The sequence below is a fragment of the Glarea lozoyensis genome (genome assembly GCF_000409485.1).
Source record: "Glarea lozoyensis ATCC 20868 chromosome Unknown GLAREA20, whole genome shotgun sequence".
Classification (NCBI taxonomy): Eukaryota; Fungi; Ascomycota; class Leotiomycetes; order Helotiales; family Helotiaceae; genus Glarea; species Glarea lozoyensis.
Genome location: NW_007360995.1, coordinates 264,942 through 291,320, shown reverse-complemented (window position 1 = coordinate 291,320; position 26,379 = coordinate 264,942). Strand labels below are relative to the sequence as shown.

At 35.4% G+C, this 26,379-nt stretch overlaps 6 protein-coding genes across 6 annotated transcripts; 3 read left to right on the top strand and 3 right to left on the bottom strand.

The window, feature by feature from the left end:
• Positions 1 to 1,361: 1,361 nt before the first annotated feature.
• Positions 1,362 to 2,021, top strand: GLAREA_13056 (MFS general substrate transporter; the record flags this gene model as incomplete). The annotated part of the gene is made up of 2 exons (XM_008084535.1): positions 1,362 to 1,598; positions 1,653 to 2,021. 2 exons carry the CDS (start codon positions 1,362 to 1,364, stop codon positions 2,019 to 2,021), a joined length of 606 nt encoding a protein of 201 aa, XP_008082726.1.
• A 292-nt stretch (positions 2,022 to 2,313) lies between these two features.
• GLAREA_13055 (uncharacterized protein) lies at positions 2,314 to 3,498 on the bottom strand (the record flags this gene model as incomplete). The annotated part of the gene is made up of 2 exons (XM_008084534.1): positions 2,314 to 3,047; positions 3,375 to 3,498. The coding sequence occupies 2 exons, from the start codon at positions 3,496 to 3,498 to the stop codon at positions 2,314 to 2,316; spliced, it is 858 nt and encodes a 285-aa protein (XP_008082725.1).
• Positions 3,499 to 5,092: 1,594 nt separating this feature from the next.
• On the top strand, positions 5,093 to 6,756 carry GLAREA_13054 (alpha/beta-Hydrolase; the record flags this gene model as incomplete). Its single annotated transcript, XM_008084533.1, has 2 exons — positions 5,093 to 5,839; positions 5,890 to 6,756. The coding sequence occupies 2 exons, from the start codon at positions 5,093 to 5,095 to the stop codon at positions 6,754 to 6,756; spliced, it is 1,614 nt and encodes a 537-aa protein (XP_008082724.1).
• A 12,106-nt stretch (positions 6,757 to 18,862) lies between these two features.
• On the bottom strand, positions 18,863 to 20,630 carry GLAREA_13053 (uncharacterized protein; the record flags this gene model as incomplete). Its single annotated transcript, XM_008084532.1, has 3 exons — positions 18,863 to 18,866; positions 19,463 to 20,168; positions 20,213 to 20,630. The coding sequence occupies 3 exons, from the start codon at positions 20,628 to 20,630 to the stop codon at positions 18,863 to 18,865; spliced, it is 1,128 nt and encodes a 375-aa protein (XP_008082723.1).
• A 2,086-nt stretch (positions 20,631 to 22,716) lies between these two features.
• On the top strand, positions 22,717 to 23,733 carry GLAREA_13052 (uncharacterized protein; the record flags this gene model as incomplete). Its single annotated transcript, XM_008084531.1, has 3 exons — positions 22,717 to 22,863; positions 22,921 to 23,356; positions 23,405 to 23,733. The coding sequence occupies 3 exons, from the start codon at positions 22,717 to 22,719 to the stop codon at positions 23,731 to 23,733; spliced, it is 912 nt and encodes a 303-aa protein (XP_008082722.1).
• Positions 23,734 to 24,721: 988 nt separating this feature from the next.
• GLAREA_13051 (uncharacterized protein) lies at positions 24,722 to 26,378 on the bottom strand (the record flags this gene model as incomplete). Its single annotated transcript, XM_008084530.1, has 3 exons — positions 24,722 to 24,834; positions 25,602 to 26,188; positions 26,242 to 26,378. 3 exons carry the CDS (start codon positions 26,376 to 26,378, stop codon positions 24,722 to 24,724), a joined length of 837 nt encoding a protein of 278 aa, XP_008082721.1.
• Between the last annotated feature and the right edge of the window lies 1 nt (position 26,379).

Genomic DNA, 26,379 nt, shown 5'->3' with positions numbered 1-26,379 from the left:
AAGTACTTCGATTGACCCAGTCAAAATGATCAAGGTCTCCGAAGTCTCTCTTTATTGGGTACTTGCCTTAACCTTCCGTGTCCGGCACGCGTCACAGGCATTTCGAGATCGCCGACACGCTTTCCTCGTGGTGGGTCGACTTGAGTTCACTGGGTCAACTTCTTGTGAAGTTTCGTGCTGGTAAGTAGTGGACAAAGTTCGCAATTACTAATGTGGTGGAGCTGGCGACTACGGCTTCAGGTTGCTCGAATCTTCTGGCGAAACGGCTAATATGTGGTCCATACTCTGTAACGGGAAACGATAATGAGCGAAAGAAGGAAAATCTTCGGAATATATACGAAGATGTGAGCAGCCACTAACTCAAAGGCGGGGTTGGGTCCGTGGGGTAAGCTGATCCGGCATAATGTACGAGAGTGGGCTCTTAGTGGATCTTTTCTACTCCACTGTTATTTTCAGTTCTCCTACTGGTAGTTTTGTGGCTCTCTTTAACTTCAAAAGAGCTTTTTCAGGCTGCCCCATGTAATCCCCAGACTTTGGAGTCTGGACCGTGCTCTCCGTGCGAAGGTACAGTTTGCAGTACACAAGTCCGTACTTGCTTTTCCTTCCTTGAGTGTCTTGTTTAACGCACCATGCAGTACTCACGATTTCGGCCCTCGTACAAAGTATGTTGCAACGTTTTTCGGAAAGGAGCATCGTTCGCCCTCACTATTATGCGCACACTAGGACAAAATAAATATTTCAGCTTCTCGCATAATTCTCGGATTTATTGCACCTCATTCATTCTATTGGCCATCTTGTGAAAATGTGATATACATCTTTCTAGTAGTTCTAGAACAAGTTCAAGGCCCAAGAGATTGGCATTTAGTGCGTATTGTAGAATACATAAGCCAGCCACGTATCCATCACACTCAGACCAAAAGATCAGAACATCACAGAGGCAAAGATTTCTAATTCACTGTCAAGACTTTCCCTATCTTCGATAAGTCAATATGGATTCCGGAAAGATGGAGACAACAACACTTGTGCAGGAGAGTCCAAACACCTTGGATTCAGAACCCCCTTCAACGGATGACATCCTTTGGTATAAGCAAACCCAATTTCGGAAACTGTACCTGATACTACCCTTCCTCTTCATCGGCTCTACAACTCCCGGGTATGATGGAATGTTCTGAATGGACTTTAAACAATGAATACCTGGCAGTCGTGTAAGAAAAGCATCGCGGTACGATATTTGTCCTAGAACGTCTAAACTAATTTTGGCCAGACTTCGACAGCCCTGTTGGCTCTCGGCTTGGCATATTCGGTGCCATGCCTAATAATTGGCGGTTTGGCTGTTCTGCCAGTCGTCCCGTACCTTGCAGATGGTTTTGGACGAAGACATGGGACAGCTATCGGATGCCTCGTTCATTTTGCTTGGTGCTCTCCTTCAATCCTTCCCTCCAGCCTCAAACCCTGACCCAATGTATCTCGCCGGTCGCTTCCTCATCGGATTTGGGTCAAGCATTTCTAATGCGACCTGCCCACTCCTGATCACGGAATTAGCACACCCTAAACATCGTGGTAAGGTAACCACTATACACAACACACTTTGGTACCTAGTACGTAAAGCCAACGCTTTTAGTCTCTTCTGATTCTCCACTGACTTACGGAAGGGCGCCATAGTTGTAGCATGGACAACTTATGGCACACTCACTACTCTCACGGGACACATTCAATGGCGATTGCCCACCGGACTCCAATACCTCATGCCTGGTATTGAGCTGGTAGTGGTTTACATTGTCCCAGAATCCCCACGTTGGCTCATTAGCAAAGGACGAGATGATGAGGCATTGAGTATCCTGACCAAGTACCACGGCAATGGTGTTCAGGATTCTTTTGTTAGCTTCGAGTACTATGAGATCCGGGAAACTTTACGTCTCGAGAAACAAGCTGCTACGAGCAATGATTGGGCAGAGATGGTTCGAACGCCCGGAAACCGCAAGCGCTGCATTCTCATCATTCTCACTGCCGTATTCTCGTAGTGCTCAGGCAATGGTCTTGTTTCCTACTACCTCTCCCCTATCCTCAAAACAATTGGAATTCTAGAGTTAATTAAGTAAAAGTATAATTTTTAAGAAGATTCTAAAATAAAAAGGTAAAATCTAAGGTAGAGAGCTAATCTTACTTAGAGTATAGAGAAGCTATAGCCCTAACTCTTACTGTATATTCTCGAAAGAGAAACTTAAGGTTTCTACTTTAAATCTTAGTATTATAGTAAAATATAGCACTTTAAATAGATTGTATACTTTAAAATACAGGAGTCTACATCTGCTACTACAAGATACAAATCGTGTATTGACCGCTTTCAGCATTAAATGATTCATATTCAATCCACTCAGCGTTTCGTGTACCATGAAACATGCGATCCGGGAGAACATAATCTGATACTACAAAATATCCGCAACGCTTAAAAATGCCCATAAGAATTCCAGTGGGCTCAAGCAATAGGCCATATGTTATAGACACCTCCTCTGGACAATGCCGGACAATTAGGGGCATCAAATGAAGCCTTCTGATCATATCTGGTCCAAAACGTGAATGCTCATCAAGGTGTACTATAGTTCTCATTTTCGTGTTCGGAAGCAGTTGAAGCCAAGTCGTTTGGTAACCATCAATAGGCAAGTCGTCGCTTTCAAGATATTCTGCCGTGTATAATGACCCCCGAAGCCGTAGATAAGCGTGTTTGAGGGCGCCTGTGGGAGTAGCATCTACTTTTACCTCCACAATACTTGCTAAGATCGAATGGGACATTCGAGGATTTGACATCTTGACATTAAATACAGGAAGCTTGACTGATGCCCAGCTCCAAGACGGTGCTCGCCACTTCTCAGGTCGGACAGGTGGCAAATCTTCACCACGATGCAACATGCCAAGTAAAAATGGATGATCCCACTCAACGTGCCAGCACAAACACGTTATAAAGTCGCTCTTCCAGATCCCGGCCAATAATTGATCTTCTACTTCAACCATCATTGTGCTAACCAGTCCAGATAGAGCTACAAGTATGTCTATGTTTTATTAGCGGTGAACGAACACGGTTTTTCTCGATTGTGCGACTTCGTGATTGTGTGGATCCTAAACATGAAGCCCGTGATTTATTCGGATTCTTTCGGGGCCTTGTTGAATTGTAGAATTTCAATTATTTGTTTTCGCTTTCCATGACGCCGATACGCTGAGCCTCCGCACGCTGAATTGATGACTGATAATTGTTTATATCTTCCGGCTACTCTCCGCGATGTCGCTAATGACAATTAGTCGCGCCAAATCGCTTTAGTAGGCTGACGAGTTGACTCTGGGATACTGGGTTTGATCTGCAGGTTCCCTTGGCTATGTACATCGTGGAGGTTGTCGCAGCGTAGGAGCTGCAGAATGAGCTCTTTGTTCAGATGTGTAGTACACGAATGAGGGTGTGACGGTTGGTGTATCTTGACGTGTGGTGCATTCTGGCATCTCGCTCATGGCTGAGTAGGAAGTGTGGACTGAAAATTCTCAGAAGATGAAGATAAAGCCGAGCCAAGTGAGGAATGCTCTTGCTTCTGTCATTAGAGGAAAATGAACATGGGCGATTACAATATTTCGACGACGACTATATCTTTATTCTTGAAATCAATCGCCAAAACAAACAACTTCTGACCAGCGACAAAAAGCCGATCCAATTCGGGAATTGCTTGTTCTGAACCGTAATCAGGTACTCAGCGCTACATCGCCTTCTTCGCCAGAGTGAAGCGGTTTGAAATCTTGCCCTGACTCTTCGAGCCCGCTGTCAATTGATTCATCAAGAAGCAGGACGCCATTGGTTCGTTTGTGCGATGTTCTCGTAATAACAAACAAGGCGACAGATCTCGTGTTTCTTGAAAGAGCCTGCCTGTCGTGCAACAAATGGCCACCTGCTTTCCCCAGTCCCTCGTAGCGGGTAAATTCCCTCTCTAGAACCCAATCATCCACCCTCTCCTTTGTCCTCTTTACCATCCGTTGCTGCAAACAAACGCAGACCAATATGGGGAGTACTTCCAAGATTTCTACCTCGCTGTCTTCTCTCGCACTACACCACGCATGTCAGAGTCTACGAAATGCAGAATCAGATTCTGCCTTAGTCGGTGCTCGCATTGTACCTGCGCGTCTTCCAAGGTCAATCTCGCCGGTTCCGACGCATCATATATGTCTTGATGGCATTTGTCGTGGCTTCTCCGTCACCATAAGTTTTTGCTCATCTTTCGGTGAAATCCCGTACACTCTGTTTGGTCTCGAATGTTTGTGGGTGGAAAACGAGACTACCCGAATCCAGATAGATTGATTTACACAGCTTCTGGTATTATTTTAGTAACTGATGTTACAATTTTTAAACTTCCCATGAAAGAGCTCTGTTCTAGAAGAATGTGCTTGTTTCCCAGTAGCTGTATATCTTGAGAAATGAGTAAATCCTTAGAAGGGTTTTAATTATATAAAATAAACACACACTTTGTATTTTAGCTTCCAAGAAATAGAGGACTAGGCATCACATGACGTAATATACCTTGTTTAATCTCCTACTACTATTTAAATACATGGAATATATCGAATATTCTCTTAAAGGTTTCTTTGTAGTCTTTTTTAAAAGCAAAAAGAGTTAGTCTACTTAGAAAACAATAGGAGGATTAGGGACGGGCCGTGCTGTAGCCACAAACATAGAGGCTTAAGTTTCGGCTAAAGGCTGGTTATAGATAGGAATTTAGGCACAACTTGGCAATTTGCAGTGTAAGCTTTACTACCTCAAAAAAGCTCAGTAGCTATTTAACCGGAAGCGAAAGAGGCTTGGCAGACCCATGATTTGCAAATTAAGTTTCCACAACGGAGAAACACTTTTACGAATGAGTAACCGCCCAGTAACTTCTAGAGCGTATTAACACGCTCTAGACTTGCTCGTACTCGTACCTCTGTCTCGCTACAAAAGAATTTCGTCCGGGGTTTCCTTCATTATAGTACATTTTATACCTCGTCCGGTTATATGTATTGTCCTCCTATAAAGTAAGCAAGGTGTCGTTTTTTTTTGGACATCTCTCTTGGGGAGCTCATTATGTCTACTCTTCTCCGCATCTCGTTGGCTGCAGTCGCCTCGTGCGCTCTGGTCGCGGCTAGATCTTCTGTCTTTCCTGATTGCTCTGGAATTGCGCATGCATCGTTCAGCGCTGCGTTCCCTGCTACGTTTCTTAATGTGACATATTACGACACGGGCACATTGAATGTTTCAGGGATCGTCAACGAAGTCTCATTTTGCGAGTTTCTCGTTTCGATCCGCTATGGTAAAAATGTTTCGATGGGCGCTGGTAGAAGTAATTCCCTTCAATTTGCACTATGGTTACCGGAGTTGAAATACCCCTCGAGATTGATGGCACTTGGAAACGGAGGCGAGGCAGGAGTCATCAATTACGATGACATGATGGACGATTTGAACAGTGGGCTAAACTTCGCTGTCGCTGCTGGCAACGCTGGCCATTTGTTCTCTGACAACGATGCTGGTGTTGGAACTAGCCTCGGTGCACCTGGCGTCTATCAACCATATTTCCATGACGAAGATCAAGTAAAAGCCTGGCTGCACGACGCAATAAGCATTTTTACACCAGCTGCGAAGTCACTGATGGAAAGTTACTACGGGTATCGGCCACGGCATTCGTATTTTCGTAGTTGTTCGACAGGCGGTGCGCAGGCTTTTTCGCTGGCAGAGTTCCATCCGGATTTATTTGATGGGATTATCGCTGGATGTCCTGCGAATTGGTTCACACATCTCTCACTTGCTTTCCTATGGGGGCAACAACAGACGAAGGTAGGTTCCCTTCCTGGTGTTTACCTCGCTTACGCACTCACATCACCTAGACCGACGCAACGACTCTTCCAGCACCGGTTCTTGACTTCATCCAAGCCAGCGTCATCAAAGAATGTGATCTTATCGACGGTGTAGCAGACAACTTGATTGAAAATCCTCTCGCCTGCCCCTTCAACATCTCATCTCTGGCCTGTACAGCCGCTCATCACGCTGAGAACATTACATGTCTCACGCCTTCCCAACTTTCTGCGGCAAAAGCTTTATATCAAGGACCAGTTCGTTCAGACTCGCTAAGTACATCTATATTCCCCGGATACGCACTCGGCTCTGAGGGTGGCTGGTCGTTACCCCAGGTCCAAGGCGCCATGTCAAACGCAATCACCATTCCCATCCTGCAAAATCTGGTATATCGAAACCTATCCTATGACCCATCGACATTCAATTGGGCGTCCGACGTGGACTTCTTGGATTCACGCGTTGGCCCACTCATCGACGCAGTCACTACCAATTTCACCTCTTTCCGAAAGAGCGGCAAGAAAATGATCGTCTATGCCGGCTGGGCAGATCCGATGATCTCTCCCATGTGGTCAATGCAACATGTCGAAGCTATTACCAAAGCCACGATGGGATCTCAGACTACTATAGCGGAGAATGATTTTATCAAGCTTGTGATGGTGCCTGGGGGTGGACATTGTGGCGCACAGGTCGCCAAGTATCCGTATGTGCCTGCTCAGTATGGCTTTTCTTCTGCGATCGTCGATTGGGTGGAAAATAAAACGGAGCCGGTTGAAGGAATCAAGAGTTGGGGACCAACAAATGGAGAGAATAGAACGAGGAGGCTTTGTACTTGGCCGCTTGTTGCGAAATTTAAAGCAGGGGGAGATGTTGATGACTGGGAGAGTTATACTTGTGGGTAATGCATTAAACGCGACTAGCGAATACACGCATACTTGTTGATGCAAAGCAGTCTTTCTGTCGAGATCTCAAAACCTGATGTATATCTGTCGGTTCATTAGAATTCAGGTAATATCGTGTGCACGGTACGGTATAATCGTCGTAGTATGCGGTACAATATATGGTCTAAATCGGTGATGGTTAAGGGAGAGTACTGAGCCTCTCAGGCTCTCCCGTACCGTGTACACGATATTACCTGAATTCTGATGAACCGACAGTATCATTTGTAGACACTCAATTTCAAGGTTTGTTTACACTCGCGACCGCTACCACCTCATCCAGAGTAAAGTAGACTAGGACAGGAATAAAGCTGCATCAGTTCCCCGTTCCTGCATATCTAGTCCTTGAGATGCTTGTGGTCAATGAAGCCTTCTAACTCCCAGCGTAACGATATTTGGGTGGAGGGGTGCTCTTACACTGTTTATTTAAAAAGGTAGTCAAAACCCAATATTACATTTATTGCTCGTGCAGTGATAGAAAGTCGACTTAGATACCCACAGGAGCAGAGTAGACAGGATTTATCCTTGCAATCAGAATCACCTCCACATCGCTGCCCACAAGAAGCATCTTCGGCCCTCTCTACATAATTCGTGATCTCGATGCCCAGACACTCGGGAATGAGCGAGCTGGATGCTACTAGTAGCGCAAAGGCAGACGAGACGAGGACAGCTGCGAGCTTTATGGCAAAATCTGAATTTGGATAGTACAAAACTTTTGACACGAATGGCGTAGCTACGTGGGCTGTTGCAAAAACCGTCGCAAGGGGGAAGCTGCTTTTACTGTCATTTTGCATCTCTGCAAGTACCTTAGCCTGGAAATGGATTGTTTAGAGATTAGGGATGTCGGGAAGGGTCGAATCCACAGCATTAACGGTTTCTACTACTTTTGATATATTGCGGGCGCTAGGGCTAAGAGATATCGTTAGATTAATTGGCGCGAAGGAAGGAGCGTAACTTATAAACTAAGAAGAAGGGTGTAGTAGCGTTCTTATAGAGTCGTCTAACCCCGCACCGCTTCTAGCTTAAGTATATACTTCGATTAAAGATAGTCTACCTAGCTATAGAATCTCTAATAAGAATACTTCGAAGTAGAATAGCGAATATAACTATAAAAGTATTCTACGTATATAAGAAGATAGTTTTTAGAGACTTTTAGTTAAAGTTACTAATTAAGTCTAAAGTAAGAAGTATTATAAAGTAGAGAAATATCTACTCTTACAAGAAATTTAAGAAATAAGTATATAATTATAAAATAAATTATTAATTATAAAGTTCTTAATATTTATCTCTATATACTAAAATATACTTTATAATAAAATAATATATATATATATATTAAGTTTAAGTAATTTAAGATCTATAAATATATTAAAATTTCTATTTATTTTTATTTAGTTATATTATATATCTTCTTTAAATACTTTTAATTTACTAGTTTTAAAAGTTATTATTATATTATTACTACTTCTTAAATTTATAAAGAGTCTCTTTTTACTCTATAATAGAATTATTTAACTTATAATACTATTATTAAACTTTATTTACTATTTAAATACATAGAATAATTAAGTATAGATATCTAGATTTTATAATAATATAAAAATATAATTACTACTTATATAGTAGCTATAGTATACTCTTTTATATAATATTACTATATAGACTAATACTTTCTCTAATTAAGTAAGTAAGAACTCTAGTTAGCTATATTATATTTATAGTAATCTTAGTTAAATTTATTATAGAAAATACTATAATATTTATAGCTACTAAAATTACTAATATAAAGCTTATAGCTTAGTAAAAGTAAATCTTACTAGAATATTTCTATTTATTAATATTCTCTAACTAGCTAAATATAACTAAGTAGTAATTATTACTTTTAGTTTATTACTTCTAGTTTTTAGTTTTAAGCTTCTTTCTTTTAACTTTTTAGTTAAACTAGTTTATACTTTATCTTTAAATAATAAACTACTTTAATTCTTAGTCTTAGTATTATAAGTAGCGTTAGTCTTAGTATTATAATACTCTTAAGACTAAAAGTTCTAGAATTAGATAAGATTATAGAAATTAAGTAATTTCTAGAACTACTATCTAATAAGTTAATTTAGTTAAGGTTAGCTATATTTAGATTAGTAAATAGACTCTAGTTTAGAGTACTATTACGTAATAATAAAAGTTTATAAGTTTACCTAGTAAACTTATTAAACTTAAAAGAGAGAAGTTCTATATAATAATTATAATTTTCTTAAATAAAAGCTTTATACTTAACTTACTCTTATTATAATAAATATACCTTTAAGTATATAACCTAATAATCTTATATATACTTACTTATATACTAACTTAATAAAACCTCTATCTATAGTATATAGAATATCTAAATTATAATACTTTAAGTACTTATTCTAAGTATACCTTAATTATTAATAATAGCTTTATCTAGTAAGAAAACTATCTTACTACTTAATATTAGTCTAACTACTAGTTATATTAACTTTACTTTTACTACTAATCTAACTTAGTATAATAATTTAGTTCTACTTAAAGTAGACTAGAGTTATTATAAGGTTAGTATATTAAGAAGTAAGTATAAGATTATTACTTATAGATTTAGAGATCTATTTATTATAATAAGAGTATATTAAATAGATAATATACTATTACTATAATAAGTTAAGTATAAAGCTTTTATTTAAAGAAATTATAGTTATTATATAAAACTTTCTTTTCTTAAGTTTAATAGGTTTATTAGTTAAACTTATTAAACTTCTAGCTAGTTTAATAAGTTTATCTAGTAAACTTATTAAACTTTTATTATTATATAATAGTACTCTAAACCGAGGTCTATCTACTAACCTAGATATAGCTAATATTAACTAAATTAAACTACTAGATAGTAGTTCTAGAAATTACTTAATTTCTATAATCTCGCCTAATTCTAGGACCTTTAGTCTTAGAAGTATTATAATACTAAGGCTAACGCTACTTATAATACTATTCTCTATTTAGACTAGCGAGTCTATATACTTAAGTATAACTAAGAAATATATTAGTTAAAAGCTATAGACTTCTCTTTTCTCTAATATACTACTTAACTATATAATAAAATATTCTAATATTATAGCTCTTAGTAAATAAATTAATTTAACTAGAAAGAAAATAGTACTTTACTCTTACTATAAAAAGATAGAAAAATAGTATATAGTCTCTTAGGACCTAAAATATAGTCGCTATAGTATCTATATATCTACTAGTAAATTATATAATATTAAGAAGATAAATTAAATACTCTTAGTTTATAACTAGAAAAGTATTAAGGTTTAAAAAGAGAAACTCTTTCTAGAGAATAAGTAGACTAAGGCCTAGATCTAAGAGATACTAGCTCGTTATACTTATATTTACTAGTAGTAAAAGTTTCTTTAGAAATAGAAATAAAAGATAATTTTAGTAAATCTTAACTTACTAGATAAGTTAAATAAGTTAAAGAGAAAAGAGTAGTAAGAGAAAGAGAAGAAGAGAAAAAAGAAGAAAAGAGAAGTAAAAGTAGAATAACTACTAGTCTACTTAACTCCGCCTAATAACTTCTCTACTTATAATTTATTACTACTTAATCTAAATTTTAATTCTAGGTCTTTCTAGAAGGCTCTAGATATTAGTAGTAGAACTTCTTAAGCTACTTAGTATAGTTAAAATTATTTATTAGTTTCTATATATTTTTTAATTATAAGTAGTTCTTCTATTTTATTAGATAATATAGTTTTTCTCTAATAAGTTTATAGTCTAAAATTTTCTTAACTTTATACTTAGTATTAAGGTTTACTAGTTCTATTTCTATAACTAGAGCTAATAGCGCTTCTAGTAGTACTAGTTTAAGAAGAGATATATAGAATACTAGAAAGATATTTATATTTTTTTAGTAGAACTAGTTTATAATTTAAAGGTCTCTTATACGCTTTAATTTTAAATAGTTCTAGTTTCTTATTATCTAGTTTATTACTTAGTTATTTTATTTAGATATTTTATCTAACTAAATAAACTCTATCTCTCTCTCTTAGTATAGACTTCTAACTATATTTTCTATTATAGTAGAATATATTTTATTTTAAGATAAACTTAAGTTCTTTAATAAGTTATTTATAAAGAGAGAAAAGGTTATTAATAAGAATTCTTTCTATCTAACTATTAATAGATACGTTATAAGATTCTTAGAATACTATTTTCTTATAACTAAAGTTAGCTTTAAATAGTAATACTTATATTATCTTTATAGCTATACTATTATATAAGAACTAGACTATTAGTAATAAGATAATCTAATTATTCTACTTATAGTTTATATAATACCTTAAGTATACTTTAACTACTTAGTTTATTCTTTTATTATCTCTATTTATTTATAGATAAAATAATATTAATAGCTTTTACTTTATTTCTATATAGATAGTTATAGCTATCTAGAATTTAAATATAAATAGTTTATCTTAGTCTAAAACTATTTCTTCTAAAGTACTATAATCTATAACTATATACTAGATAAAAGTATATACTAACTTCTTAGTAGTACTTAACTTCTTATATAGTATTAGAATTATATACTTAGTAAGTCTTTCTATTATAACTAGAATTATATTATATTTAACTCTTATTATTAGATCTCTTAATAGTAGAAGTTTAATAATAAAGTCTTATAATATTATTCTCTATAGTTTCTTTAAGATAAATATTTATTCTATAAGTCTATAGAGTATATAGTATATAGACTTATTCTAAATATAGGCGTTATACTTAGTTACTACTTTCTTAACTAGAGTTTATAGCTTATCGATATAGTATTACTACTAAATTCTCTAGAAGATTCTTCTAATTTCTTAATAACTATATTCTAGAGCTTTATAGAATTTCTAGATAAATTTTAAAGTATATAAGCTTAGTACTCTAAGTTTTCTATCTTTATATAATAAGTTTCTCTTAGAAGCTACTAGTACTTTATTCTAAGTAGCTATAATATTATTATACTATAGAGCTTAGATTTTAGTAAGAGTAGTAATTACCTTAGAGTTAAAGATAAGATTTCTATTCTTATTTTCTTTAAGAATAGCTTATTTTTTATAGATTTTATCTTCTTTATATTCTAGTTAATAGCTTAAAGTATTAGCTCTAGAATTATTTATTTCTCTTATATATTTAATTATAATATTAAAATAAGCGAGTTCTTTAATTTATTATACTATTTATTAATTATCTAATTCTTTTATTATTAAGAATATTTATAGATTTTTATAATCTATAAGAATAATAATAGAGAATTTAGCTTCTTAAAGATAAATCTTCTAATATCTTAGTACTTTAACTATAGCTATAAGTTTCTTCTTATAGATATTATAGTTCTATTTAGCTAGTAAGTATTTCTTAAAGTAATATATAATAGAGTATATCTTTCTATTCTCGTCTAGTTATAGGTAAATAGTATTTATAGTAGTATCTAAAGTATTAGTCTCGACTATACTAGGTTTATTAATACTAAAACTTCTAATAACTAGTTTTATAGTAAACTAGTCTTTTAATTTCTATATAGCCGCTCTCTTCTTTTCTTCTATAAGAAAGAGTATATCTTTTCAAGTAAGATTAGTAAGTAGTTCTATAATTTTTAAATATTCTTCTATAAATTATTAGTAAAAGTTGCTAAAACCTAGAAATAACTAGATATCTTTAATATTTTCTAGTTCTAGCTAGTTCTTTATTTATTAGATCTTCTTTAGATTAATATTTATTTTTTCTAGTTTAATAATAAACTCTAGAAACTTAGTTTTCTAAGTACTAAACTTATATTTCTCTAGCTTTAGTCTAGAGTCTACTTTAGCTAAAGCTTTTAGAACTAAGTAGATATATTTCTTATACTTATTCTTATTTTCTAAATAAATAAGAATATTATTAAGATAATAGATAATAAACTTATTAAGATATTCTTATAGAATATTATTATTTTATCTCTAGTATATTATAGAGGCGTTAGTTAATCTAAATAGTATAATAATATATTTATACTAGCTAGAGAGTATAATAAATATAGTTATCTACTTATATTCTTTCTTAATTCTAATAAGATTAAAGGTATTTCTCTAGTTAAGTTTTATAAATATTTTTACTTTAGCTAGTCTATCTTATAGATACTATATATTTAGTAAAGAGTATTAGTCTCTAATAGTAATATTATTTAGTCTTTAAAAGTCTTTATAAAGTCTTTCTTTATTATTATTTATTTTTACTACTACTAGTATATTTAAAGTAGCTAGTAATTTAGATAGTTTAATCTATTTTTTCTTAAGTACTATATCGATATATTTCTTTAATATCTTAAAGATATTAAACTAGTATTATCTTAATTTCTCGAAAGATAGTTATCTTTCTTCTTTTAGATTAATCTTATAATTCTATAGTTAGTATTTAGATAAGGCTTAAAAGTCTTCTATATTTTTAAATAACTTCTTAAATCTTCTATACTATATAGATATTTATTTTTCTTTACTATTATTAATAGTAACCTATAGAGAACTCTCTATTTCTTTAAGATATCTAGACTCTTTAGAGAAAGTAGTATAAACCTCTCTTTAGCTTTATAGTTAAACCTATATACTCTTATAGGCGTATCTTCTATAGGTTATAGTATTAGTATACTAGTCTATCTCGAGGTTATACTCTTAGATCTAGGCTATTTCTAATATAGCCTTATAGTTTTTAATCTTAATAATATTAAACTAGATATTAACTTTATATCTATCTAGTAAGAATAATTTTAATAGAATAGTTACTTTATTAACTTATCTATTACTATAATCTAATCTATCTACTAGTTTTAGAGAGTATAGGTAAATATTTATTATAGAAATATTTAACTTATCTACTATATAGAGTAAAATATAATTTCTATTAGCTTCTAAGTTAATTATAACTCTAATTAGTTTTTCTTTAATCTTTATTTTAACTATAATCTATCTCTAATCTCTAGTAGTATAGAGCTTATAAGAGTCTAATAATATTTCTATAACCTCTATATCTTAAAGTAGATTAGTCTATATATAGTATTAAATTACTTATTCTTATAGTTAGTATAGTATACTAAGGCGTAGAGTATAAGTATTAGAGATTAGAGCCTTCTACTAAGTAAACTTATCTATTTATTCTTTAATAAAGAAGATCTATTTCTAGATATATTTCTCTAGAGCTTTACTAATAATTTTCTATATATCTTTTAGTTTAAGAAGATTATTTAAGTAAAGTAACTATCTAAGTAGTTTAAGTAGCTTAATAGTTATCTTTTAAGTATATTTCTACTAGAATATAACTCTTTTTATATCTATAAAGAATACTTTATAATATATATTAGTTATAGGTTTCTCTTCTTATATTTCTTAGCTAGTAAACTTTTAACTATTATTAGCTTTCTAGATAATTCTCTCTTCTATAGTTCTCTAGAAGTACTAAAATTCTCTAGATTTTAGTATTACTTCTTCGAATTAGTATACCGAAGAGCTATTAGGTTTTAAGTCTATTTAGTATAAAGAATCTTCTACTTAGTATTCTTTATTTATTAGAGATATTATAAATTCTTTCTAGATAGTAGAACTAAGTTTAGTAGTTTCTTACTTACTCTAGTTACCTATTAGTAGAGTAGTCTTACTTAATATAGCTAGTTATCTAGTAGAGCTAAACTATTTTTTCTAACCTTTCTATAGTTTTTTCTTATAATAGAAACTAGCTATATAACTCTCTTTTCTATATTTAAAGTAAAGTCTCTTTTTTCTTTAATATATTTTCTCTTCTTTAGAAAGCTTCTTTCTATTTTTCTTTAAGGTATTAAGTTCTCTTCTACTAATTATATTAAGTTCTATTAGATTATTATAGTAGTTCTTTACTAGTTATATATAGTAAGAATATACTTCTTTCTTTTTAATATAGCGCTTATATACTTAGTTATTAATCTTAATAGCGGCTTTACTTAGCTTATAAAGAGTCTTAAGAGAGTCTATATATAATAATTTATCTTTAATAAATTTCTTTAACTCTCTATAGAATAATATTCTTAAGGCCTTATTATCTAGTTCTAATCGAGCTAAGGTTTATTAGAAATTAACGTTATAATAGATAGCTAATCTAGTCTAGATAAGCTTAAGTAAAACTAACTCTAATTTCTTCTTAATATTAATATCTCTAAAAGCTCTTCTTATTTTAGCTATAAAGTCTTTTAGTATTTTAAAATAATCTTTAATAAACTAGAAGTAAACTATAGATACTAAGCTCGCTTAAGTCTTATTCTTCTAGTAATTACTAATATAAGGTTTAATCTAGTTATAAACTCTTCTCTTAAAGTATAAGATTAGAAATAAAACCTTATCTATTTTATTTTTAAACTTATCTCTATAGAAACCTATATAGAGCTAAGCCTTTATAATAAACTATTCTAGGTTAGCTAGCGTTCTATTATACTTATTTAGTAGAGAGATTTATAGACTCTTCTTTACTTTAATTACTATTAGAGTTAGTAGTAGTAGTACTAGAGTTCTTATAATACTTTTAGCTAGACTAGTAACGTTTAGAGCTATTATTAATAATCTAGTACTTACTAAGAATAGATACTTAAAGTATAATAATTTAGTTTTACTTAGAGTAGACTAGAGTTATTATAAGGTTAGTATATTAAGAAGTAGGCGTAAAATTATTACTTATAGATTTAGAGATCTATTTATTATAATAAAAGTACGTTAAATAGATAATATACTATTACTATAATAAGTTAAGTATAAAGCTTCTATTTAAAGAAATTATAGTTATTATATAAAACTTTCTTTTCTTAAGTTTAATAGGTTTATTAGTTAAACTTATTAAACTTCTAGCTAGTTTAATAGGTTTATCTAGCGAACTTATTAAACTTTTATTATTACGTAATAGTACTCTAAACCGAGGCCTATCTACTAACCTAGATATAGCTAATATTAACTAAATTAAACTACTAGATAGTAGTTCTAGAAATTACTTAATTTCTATAATCTTACCTAATTCTAGGACCTTTAGTCTTAGAAGTATTATAATACTAAGGCCGATACTACTTATAATATCTATATCTTTAGAATATAGTTATATAGATAATAGTAGATCTTATCTAATAGAGAGCTAGAAGCTTTCTTTCTATAGTTTATCTAGTATCTATATTACTAAATATATAGTAGATTTCTACTTTAAATCTATTTATTTCTCTAAAGATTCTTTAGATTATTACTATTTATTTTTAAGTAGTTTAATATATAAAAAAGTCTTTTAAAAATAGTTAAACCTACTTCTAGACTTTCTCTCTTAAGTATAAGGCTATATATATACTCTATTTAGTAGATAACTTAAACTTATCTTTATTAACTCTAAGGTAAACCTTAACCTAGTAAAGAAAGGTTTTAAGCTTACTTTACTTACTATTAAACTTATTTAAAAGAGTAACTTTAAGAGTTTTATTATTCTTAATAGTATTTTCAACTATAACTAGAGGTAAAGTATTAGGTATACTAATATTATCTCTCTTATTATTATTATCTTAAATTAGTTACTTTCTCTTTCTAGTCTTCTCTAGTAGACTAGTTATTAGAGTAAGGTTAATATAACTAGTAGTTAGACTAATAGTTTCTTTAGTTAGAGAGACTATATTAATAATTTATAATACTACTTAGAATAAATACTTAAAGTATAATAATTTAGTTCTTTACTTAATAGTAAACTAAGGTATTATAAGGTTAGTATATAGTAAGTAGAAAGATAAAGTATTACTTATAGACTTAAAGGTCTATTTATTATAATAAGAGTAAGTTAAATAAATAATATACTATTACTATAGTAAGTTAAGTATAAAGCTTTTATCTAAGAAAATTATAATTATTATATAGAAATTCTCTTTCTTTAAGTTTACTAGTTCGCTAGTTAAACTAGTAAACCTTTTCTTAGTTTTATAAGTTTACTAGTTAAACTAATAAACTTCTCTAATTATATAATAGAGTCTAAAACTAGAGTCTATCTACTAATTTAATTATAACTAATATTAACTAAATTAAACTACTAAATAATAGTTCTAGAAACTACTTAATTTCTATAACCTTATTTAATTCTAAGACTTTTAGTTTTAGAAGTATTATAATACTAAGAATAATATCGCTTATAATACTTTTCTTAATAGTCTAATTAGTTTCTATAAAGTAGTAGCTATATTTTATCTTTTAAAGATTCTTCTCTTTAGTAACCTTATTAAAGTACTAGTACTCTTTTTATTTTAGTTTAACCTCTCTTTATTTAGAATATAATAAGTTATAGTTCTTAAAGTTAATTATAGAGTAGTAGCTATTCTCTAGATAATATTTCTAGGTTACTAGTAGTTATATATTATCTTAAGTTTCTATATAAGAAGATAAAATATTAGTACTAAATTATACTAATATTAGTATAGTTCGAGCTATATAGTATATTATTACTAACTAGTATATAGTATTAAACTATTTTCTTAGACTTTTATAGCTTTTCTTATAGTAGAAGCTAGCTAGATAACTAGATTATCTATACTTATAATAAAGTTCTTTCTTTTAATATTATTATCTTTTCTTATTAAAGAGCTATCTCTATTATAAGGTTTTCTTAAAAGCTATATTTAATTACTTAGTATTACTATATTACTTATAGTATCTCTTATAGTAATTATTAAACTTTCTACGTTTTTTATAAAACTTATAAAGATAGTTATTTAGTTTAACTACCTCTTTAATTATAGTTACTATATTATAGTAAACTTATTCTTAGTATACTAGTTTTTCTTTAAAGTAATATTTTAATTCTTACTATAAGATCTTAAGTAGCGCTATAGTATTCTATCTAGTCTTATTTTTATAATATTAGAACTCTATAGTATAGTAAATTATAAAGCTTATTTAGATAAGAGCTAATAGCTTATATATAGCTATTCTTTTAGTATTAATATCTCTAAATATTTATTATATTTTTACTTTAAAACTTCTAAAATCTCTAAAGATCTTTTAAGTTATTACTATTATACTAGTAGGCTTATTATTATATTTAAAGTAGTCTTTAATTAAAAAGTTAGATCTAAAGATAAGTAGTATCTTTAAGATAAGATAAGGCCTATAGAACCTTATACTTTTCTTTACTAAACTAGTCTTTATTAAAAGTAAAGTAAAGTTTAGTCTAAATAAAGAATATCTCTAATTTTAAGTATTCTTTTATATATTATTTAGATAGTACTACTTTAAGTAGTACTATATTTTTAACTATAATATTTCTTTTATTATTATTTAGTATACTAATATTATCGGCTTTCTTACTACTTCTCTAAGTTAGATTAGTAGTAAAAGTAAAGTTAATATAACTAGTAGTTAGACTAATATTAAGTAGTAAGATAGTTTTCTTACTAGATAAAGCTATTATTAATAATTAAGATATACTTAGAATAAGTACTTAAAGTATAATAATTTAAGTATTATATATACTATAGATAGAGGTTTTATTAAGTTAGTATATAAGTAAGTATATATAAGATTATTAGATTATATACTTAAAGGTATATTTATTATAATAAGAGTAAGTTAAATAGATAATATACTATTACTATAGTAAGTTAAGTATAAAGCTTCTATCTAAGAAAATTATAATTATTATATAGAACTTTTTATTCTACTTAAGTTTATTAAGTTTAACGAGTTTAATAAGTTTAATAGTAAACTAAGTAAACTTATTAAACTTCTAATTATTACGTAATACCGCCTAAAACCGAGGTCTATTCGCTAATCTAAATCTAGCTAATACTAACTAAATTAAACTACTAGATAATAGTTCTAAGAACTACTTAATTTCTATAACCTTATCTAATCCTAGGACCTTTAGTTCTAGGAGTATTACGACGCTAAGGCCGACGCTACTCGTAATACCTAGAGTTATAGGCTCCGGCCGAGCTCTAACTTAAAACCCTTATAACTTAAGCTATACTTAACCGAATTAGGTAATTTTTAGTTCTATATATAGCTCTTTAGCTATAGTATCTTATATAAAATTATTAGTATAGAGTCCTATAGTAGAAATCGAGGGTACTAAGTAGTTTAAAGATAACTTAGTACTCTGCTAACAAAAACACTTAGTACTCTAAGAGAGTACTAAGTTTACTAGATATAAGTATTTCTTCGAGTAAGTCTACTGCGGATTATAGTGTAGATAGCTTGATTGCGGCCGAGTTACGGAAATAGTTTCCTCAAGCATTTTAAATTAATATTAGTATGTTTGATTTACATAATCCGAGTATTAGCATTAGTATTCTTGCTGGCAAGATAATTGATCAGGCGCTTGAACTAAAGGTTTGAATTAGTGGAGCATTGAATAACAATTTCTGCTGCGGAGTATAGGAACACCGTACACGGTTACCGATATAATTATGTTGACGTAGGCTCTGCTATCCAACCTTATGTCTTGGTGGAAATATCGCGAAATTAACATCAAATAACGCTGGTACCATTACCCTACGCTTACCGGGTTACCATTCTGATTTTGTACGAACACTACCATAACAGCAGAGAACCTACAATCATTAACGCCTGGTTTCGTCCGTAGTCTGTGTCAAGAAAGAAGCACTCACGCAGCAGTGGCAGTAAATATTTCCACCCTCGAAGATCCTCCAACCAAGTACATCAGACCGCCCGCAAAGGCCACAGTAAAGAGAGCAATAATCCCGAGCGTTTTCGCATTCGAATGGAGTGTCGAAAGCACTGATATGGCGGCTATTGGAAGGGCGCAAGCTACAGCAGTCGCGACCGACGAGGTGAATACTAGCATTCGACGTTCGGAGAACGTGTTGAGTTTCGGAACGTGGCACGAACAAGGAGTATTCTGTTGCTCCTCCGACACTTCACCGTCAATATGTAACTTTTCCTTAGTTGCCTTCCACCATTGGCAAAGTGTGCGCCAGAAATCTGTGTCACGAAGCTTGCGTCTGGCCCGGCGGAGCTCTTCACAGAAAGGTACCCATTCATTAGCCACCCAGCGAGTAAGACCGTCCACTTTCTGAATTGGGCGAGGAACTATGAGGGTATTTTGTCCGTCATCGAGTTTTTTCGGCCAGACAAGACGCCATAAAAGTCGTAAAAATTGCCATTGAATCGCTGGCTTCTGGGTGGCCACCAAGTCACGTTCAGAATCAAAAGAGCCCCAAGTTTTTGAGCCAGGCCCTACAATAGACATATCCCCACATTGTTCGTCTCTTATCCAACTCCGGAGAGTTTCGACGTTAAAAGGATCAGCTTTTTGGAATGCAGTAATTTGAGAGTACTGTATAAGAGCCTTGTCTGCGGAGGCAGCTTAGTGATGTTTGAACTCGTACAAAACTTACTAGACAACGCACTGTATTTATTCAAGACGTTCCGTATTTCTGTAATCAAGTCAAGTTGAGCCCGGCTGCCCTCAGGTAGACACTTGGTGTCCAACAAGTCTGCCACACTTGCCGCACAGTCCAGAGGACCACCATTAGAGACAGGAGGGTTTTGGTTGTCTTTCAATTCCATCTTTCGGAGTTGTTTTCTTAGCATATCGAGCTCAGCCTGGTAGTAGAGCAAGCTCTTGACATTCAAATCTCTGAAAGGTTCAAACGCCTCGAGCCCAGGATGGTCTACGATGACCTTTGCGACCATCGGCCATCCAGGTAAAGGATCACTTTCGGGGTTTCTCTGACGAACGATGTGCCCGCAATGATGACACGATCGTGGATAACTAGGTGGATGGCGTGAATTTTGTAGTTCGAATTGAGCCATGTTATTCGTCTCGAGCGCTTAGGAAAGAGAAACATCAATCGAGTTTAGGGATTTACATTCGGAAGAAATCCTAAGAGATAGTATATCTGTTGTTGAGAGACCAATTTTCGGACTTGGGTTGGGAGTTTTATCAGACCGCGCAGCATATTTTGACTCTCCGAAATGTCGCAATCTAAGCCTTCCACATCAAGTCGGTTAGTGTATAGGTAGGCAATAACACTAAATCAGTCGCTGAGATATTAATTGCATGCTGCAATATAGGGTTGTATGCAAGTAAGAGCGTTTCTCCTTGTCTTTTCCGAGACCATGTTTTTAATTCGTCAACAGTATGCAGCCGATCATGGCCATCTCAGATCTTAAATTTTTGTACTGCCCAAAAAGAGGGGATAGCTGAGGTAAAAACACATTGTTTCGTCTCAAATTAAAGCCGTTCTTGGGCCAGATACCGTGATTGTGTTAGTCGATCAAGTAAGTGCTACTGTCATCGTTCACATGGTTTGTGTATATCTGAAGTTCCAGATATCGTACGACTCTTCGGCCTGCTGATATTGCATAGGCCAATGGACCATCCGGTTGTGGTACATTTTACTGCTTATGCGAGCAAGAAATGGCACCCTACTTTTGAAGTGCATTTGCTCTTCATGCTGTGCTGCCACTCCGTCGCTCACATGAGATAGAAAGTTACAAACGGAAGAACCATCAAGTGACCGGGCTCGCACGATGGTGGGTTAGAGATCAATAAGATAGGCTGGAAAGAAGAGGTCCAGGCAGGCTCCGAGAATTGCTGCATCTTTGGCTACGAATGGAGCACATCTCAAGTATCAATGGCGATGCGCTGGCACCGCTCGAAGGGTTTTGCAAGGTTATGTGCTGCGTTTCGTGAATGACCACAGGAGTAATGCAGACGACATTATCTAAAGCGCGAGGCTCCAAAACGCAGCCCCATTCGATGCCTCGCGAAGACCTGTAGGACTGTGGCCTTGTCAGCTCTGAACAGACATATATGAAAGGCTCGGAACAGATGAACTCAGACTGATTCACGATTCAAATAGAACGCAGAAGCGCTTGTTCGAGCGTCAAACGCTCCATCAAAACTTTTGCTTTCATGGTGTTTTCCATCCAGCACCATTGTCCCCAAGGCGCTGGCCTAGATTCTGGAAACGAAGTATGAGGGCCAATGGCCGTGGTTCTCTCGCTTCCCAGTGTTGTTCAAACCCGAGGGCTCGTTGTCGACGTGCGTCCCATCCGTAATTTTAACATGCAACGGCTAACTCAAAGGATATTGCATAGCTCTATCTTATATTCCCACTTGAGCGTGGCAATAATAACCAGAGGGATACGCCGAGTTCGCCGACCGTTGACGAATCCTCAAGGTCGGTTTCGAAACAGGTGGGCTGCGGCAGTTCCTTCAGCCTCAACCAGGAAACCCTGGATTGCAAACTCGAATATTGGCACACCACTGCTGTGCGGGAGGGCCTTTGGATCTCTGGGCTGATCATGTTTCGCCGCAGACCGTGAAGAGCCTCGTCGGCGCGTTGCTCATGGTTTTGGTTGGACGCCGTGGCTTCAACGTGCTGACCCATCTCACGTACTGGCGGTTCAGCTAGCGCCCCTATCTACTACCTTCTGGTCACCACATCGCGAAAATTGGCTGCCATCACTAACGGCCTCTCCGTTGTTTCAACGACGCCGGAGAAGACAATGACAAAAAGGGACAGCAATGTGCCTACTCGGGCGAAGAGAGGGGGCGTGACTGCGGGAAAGGGGTTGTACAAGCAGTGTCAAGCACGTCACTGGAGCCATTTTCTCTCCGTGTAACCTCGAATGTGGAAGCAGGAAGCGAAGAGGCGCTTCCTTCTGGTCCAGCACCTAGTCTAACCCGAGTATAAACAGGCAGTGGCAATCCAACCCAAGTGCAATCCATCACCCACTTCTGAAAGAAACCTTAGACACTACTGAGAACTTCCAACAGCATGCATGATTCAGCAGCACCAAAGGGTAGGCCCCCAAGTTCCGTCACTCTTATGTGATCTCTAAAAAACCAGCAGTGCAGAATTGTTTCGTTTCCTCCAACATTTCTGGCACGATGGCCACCCCTTTCCCCGCGTCGTCCAAAGATTCCCGCCAGGATGTACTCGACGGAGACCACAAGCACACTTTGATTGATCGCTTTTGGGGAATCTTCTCGGTTGGCCTTCCGACGAAGAAGCGGTCTTTGCAGATCCAGGAAGAGGTGATTTGTGCCACACTGCTCATGACTTCAATAGCGGCTGATCAAAATCTTACGTAGCCCAATGGTGACTCGTCGCCATGGACTATCCCCGTCTATGTACTTTCAACTCGCCAGGACAAGGACAAGCACCAAATCGCAGTGCAAGCAAAATGCACCATCGATACTGGCAACATGCAAGGCAACATCGTCTCACGAAAATTCATCGAAATGCTTGGGTATCCAGAGTCCGCCATCGCTCCCTTGACCAAAGAAGAGGAAGCCGGGGCCACTAGCGTAACTGGACATCGGCTCATTCCCCAAGGTGCAATAAACTTAACCTGGTACCACAAGAAGAGTACTCGCGTGTTTCGCGATACACGTTTTCTCATCTCTCCCAACGAGCATTACGATCTTATTATTGGTGCTTGGTCCATCCAAAAAGACAGGATCCTGGATGTGCCGAACTTGATGCTTGATATAATCACATTCACGCGACTCATAGACCTTGACCTGGGTACGCAACCCACAATGATCTAGCTCTATGTCACTAACGGTTGTATAGATTCAGCGCATGAGGATGTGCGCAACAGAAGATATAAAGTCAAAGATCAAGTGGCCCAATTGAGGAACGACATCAACAACGCACGCAAACTTGGAGAAGAGGGAAGTATTCCTAAGTACGAACAAGAGCAAAAAGATCTAAATAAGGAATATGCAATTTGGACTAACCCGGGGTGGAGCGACGATGAAAAGTTGGGCCACGTAAAAACTTTGAAGGCAGACCTTAAGGCAAAACTGGTACTATCAGAGCAGAATCGCGAAGTCGAGACCGAAGATGCCCCTCCGCCTTACAATGACAAGCAAAGCTTGGATAAGAAAACTTCTAAATAGAGTATAGCAGCTCTGAGTGACTTGTCGTGAGCTTCAATAAGGTTGATCTAGGAGGAGCCTGGCGGAAGGAGAGATCTTATTAAAAACTCGTCACCCGTTTATCACGTTATATGATAAACGGCTTCTCCTTTCTTCCGTCTCGATGGGGGGCAGTCTTGGGCTTACCGGCCAGTTCACTGACTTTTTCATTCTCATTTGCTTTGACGTTTCTTCAATCTTGAATATTGGATGGGCTATAGTGATAGGGTCGTCGTTTGAGATCTGTTTTCTAGAAACTTGAGCAATCAATGTGATTTCCCTCTTAAGACGAACTCCTTTATAGTCTGTCACCATTACGAACTGTTTTGATAATCGGCATTGCCTGGGAACTATTCACAATTGTTGTCTGCCAGAGCTATCGTCGGTGATGCCATGGTCCTGTCACCAATTTACATAACCAGCTAGCTGAACAGCCAGTGAAGCACATCTGTTTGTGCTCATTTTGCTACGTAAGAGGTGATAAAGGTTCACCTGAGGCTCTGTGACCCACAGCAAAACATGGATGGCGTGGAAAATCGGCTTACTGCACACAGCGGCGTTTGTGCGACAGTCTTCCTTTTCAATTTTCTGGTGGATCACGCAGTGGCTGGGGGAAGTCAGGGGTTTACGTATCACTGAGGCCAAGGCCTTTGACACGGGAGGGAAGTCGGTAGCTATTTTTGGCGATTAGCCTGTGAAATTACTTTGTAGTACGTATATAAGCTCTCCAAGAACTCCTTGTATTCACGATATCTAAACCGAATCAGCTTTCCAAAACAAAAGTTCATTTTCCAAAGACATAAAAGAGTCCTGAGATCTCACAAATTGCGAGTGCACTTCCCGTGGAAAGTCAGTCTATAGCCTGTAAGACTCTGCTCATACTGGTATGTATCTAGGCAGCATCGAGCGTTGGGACTGGAGTCCAAGTTTTGTCGGAGGATCGAGTAGTAGGTGCCAATCTCTTAAATGCTCAAGTCGACCAAGCTCTGAATAGTCCATTCAAGAGTGGTACCGCTGCATGGATTGCGGCTAGTGCGCCAATATTTGACACACAAAAATCGGTTTCAGCAAATGATGTCCAAGCTGTAATTGTAAGTCTCTTGTTAGACGTTCTTATCAAGACGTAATAGTACGTACCAATCCAAAAGTACCACGATATTCCAAAGATCACCATAGACCAAACGCCAGCGCCAATTGCACACCCTCGACTGAGCCTCCTTTTCACACAAAAGGCTGCAAAAATGAACAAATCCACCCCAGAGAAGGCAAGACACATGTGCAAGGCGACTTTGAGACCCCCCATTGCATTGCCGGAGTCTCCAAATGTAAGATCTTACCAAAATCTAGCACATAATCATTGAAAGTGTTTCCGCCTTCATTAGCACATGCATAACTACTATGAGCTGCCTCCAACAGCCATGCAGCTATGTGTATGCCAGTGTTCCGCATTTGGTAACCAAGGTATATACCTAGAGCAATAAAAGGTTGGTACCTTACCTTTTATAAGGTAGACTGGTTTGGTATCCGAAAAAAAGTCGGGTACCCGGGGTACCTTACCCGATACCTTATTCTTATCGGACCGCATCGGCGCCGAAGATAAACAAAGGGTCCGATCACAATCCCGGTATTTCGGCTCGGGAGTCCCTTATATTCCGGCGGCCGAAGTTCGTACTATTATAGCTCGATAGCGAGCCGTACTATAATATAACCTTATAACTACTATATATTATAAAATTAAGATAACCCGATACCTAGCTAGGCATACTCGGGTAGGGTACCTTACCAATTTTTTAAGCCCTAGGTAGGTACCAAAAATAATTGAGTCAGGTAGGTACCTTGGTATACCTTACCTTTTGCGGAACACTGGTGTATGCCCAGCAAAGTCAAAATGCCATCGGCAAACAGATAGTCTGTGGCGCTCCGCTGGTATTCGTTGCCCAAAGCACCGTACAAAAACATGATGAACCAAAGCGTTCTCGGACGGAGAAGCCAGAGAAGAATCAAATCCACCCAGGATGCGAGATACCCTCCAGCGCGGATTAAAGCTGCAGATGCGACAGCTTGGACAACAACAAGAGGAACGGTTGTCAAACCGGACCAAGGTGCCCACTTGTCATCTACGGTCGAAGGCTCGCCCCAGAACTTGACTTTGTTCTGGAATTTCAAACGACTCAATACGACATTCACGGCTACAACAACCACGTTGGAGACAATCAATGGAATTAGGAGTACGGCCTGAGTTGCGCATGGTTCGGTCGAATGAGCAACGACAAAGCCAGAAGGGACGCAGTTGACTGTTGTTGCTGGAGCATTCTTGGCAGTAGGTTGAACTGTAAAGCTTGTCGCAGTCGTACCGCAACCCACAGATCGAGCGAAGGCGTCTACACCGTATCCAAAACTCAGTGTATACCAAACACACTCACTACTGATCCCGGTACTAGTGGGTGAAGTCAGTGACCCAGGATATCCTACAAATGTGCCGAAATATACAAACCAATCGAGACACCGGGTGTTAGACCCAAAGCAACTTGAAAAGGAACCAGTAGCGCGACTTCCGATACACTGGGTATAGTCATTATAGCATTTATCTGAATTGCAGCAATTGAATTGACCAGGATATCCTCCATA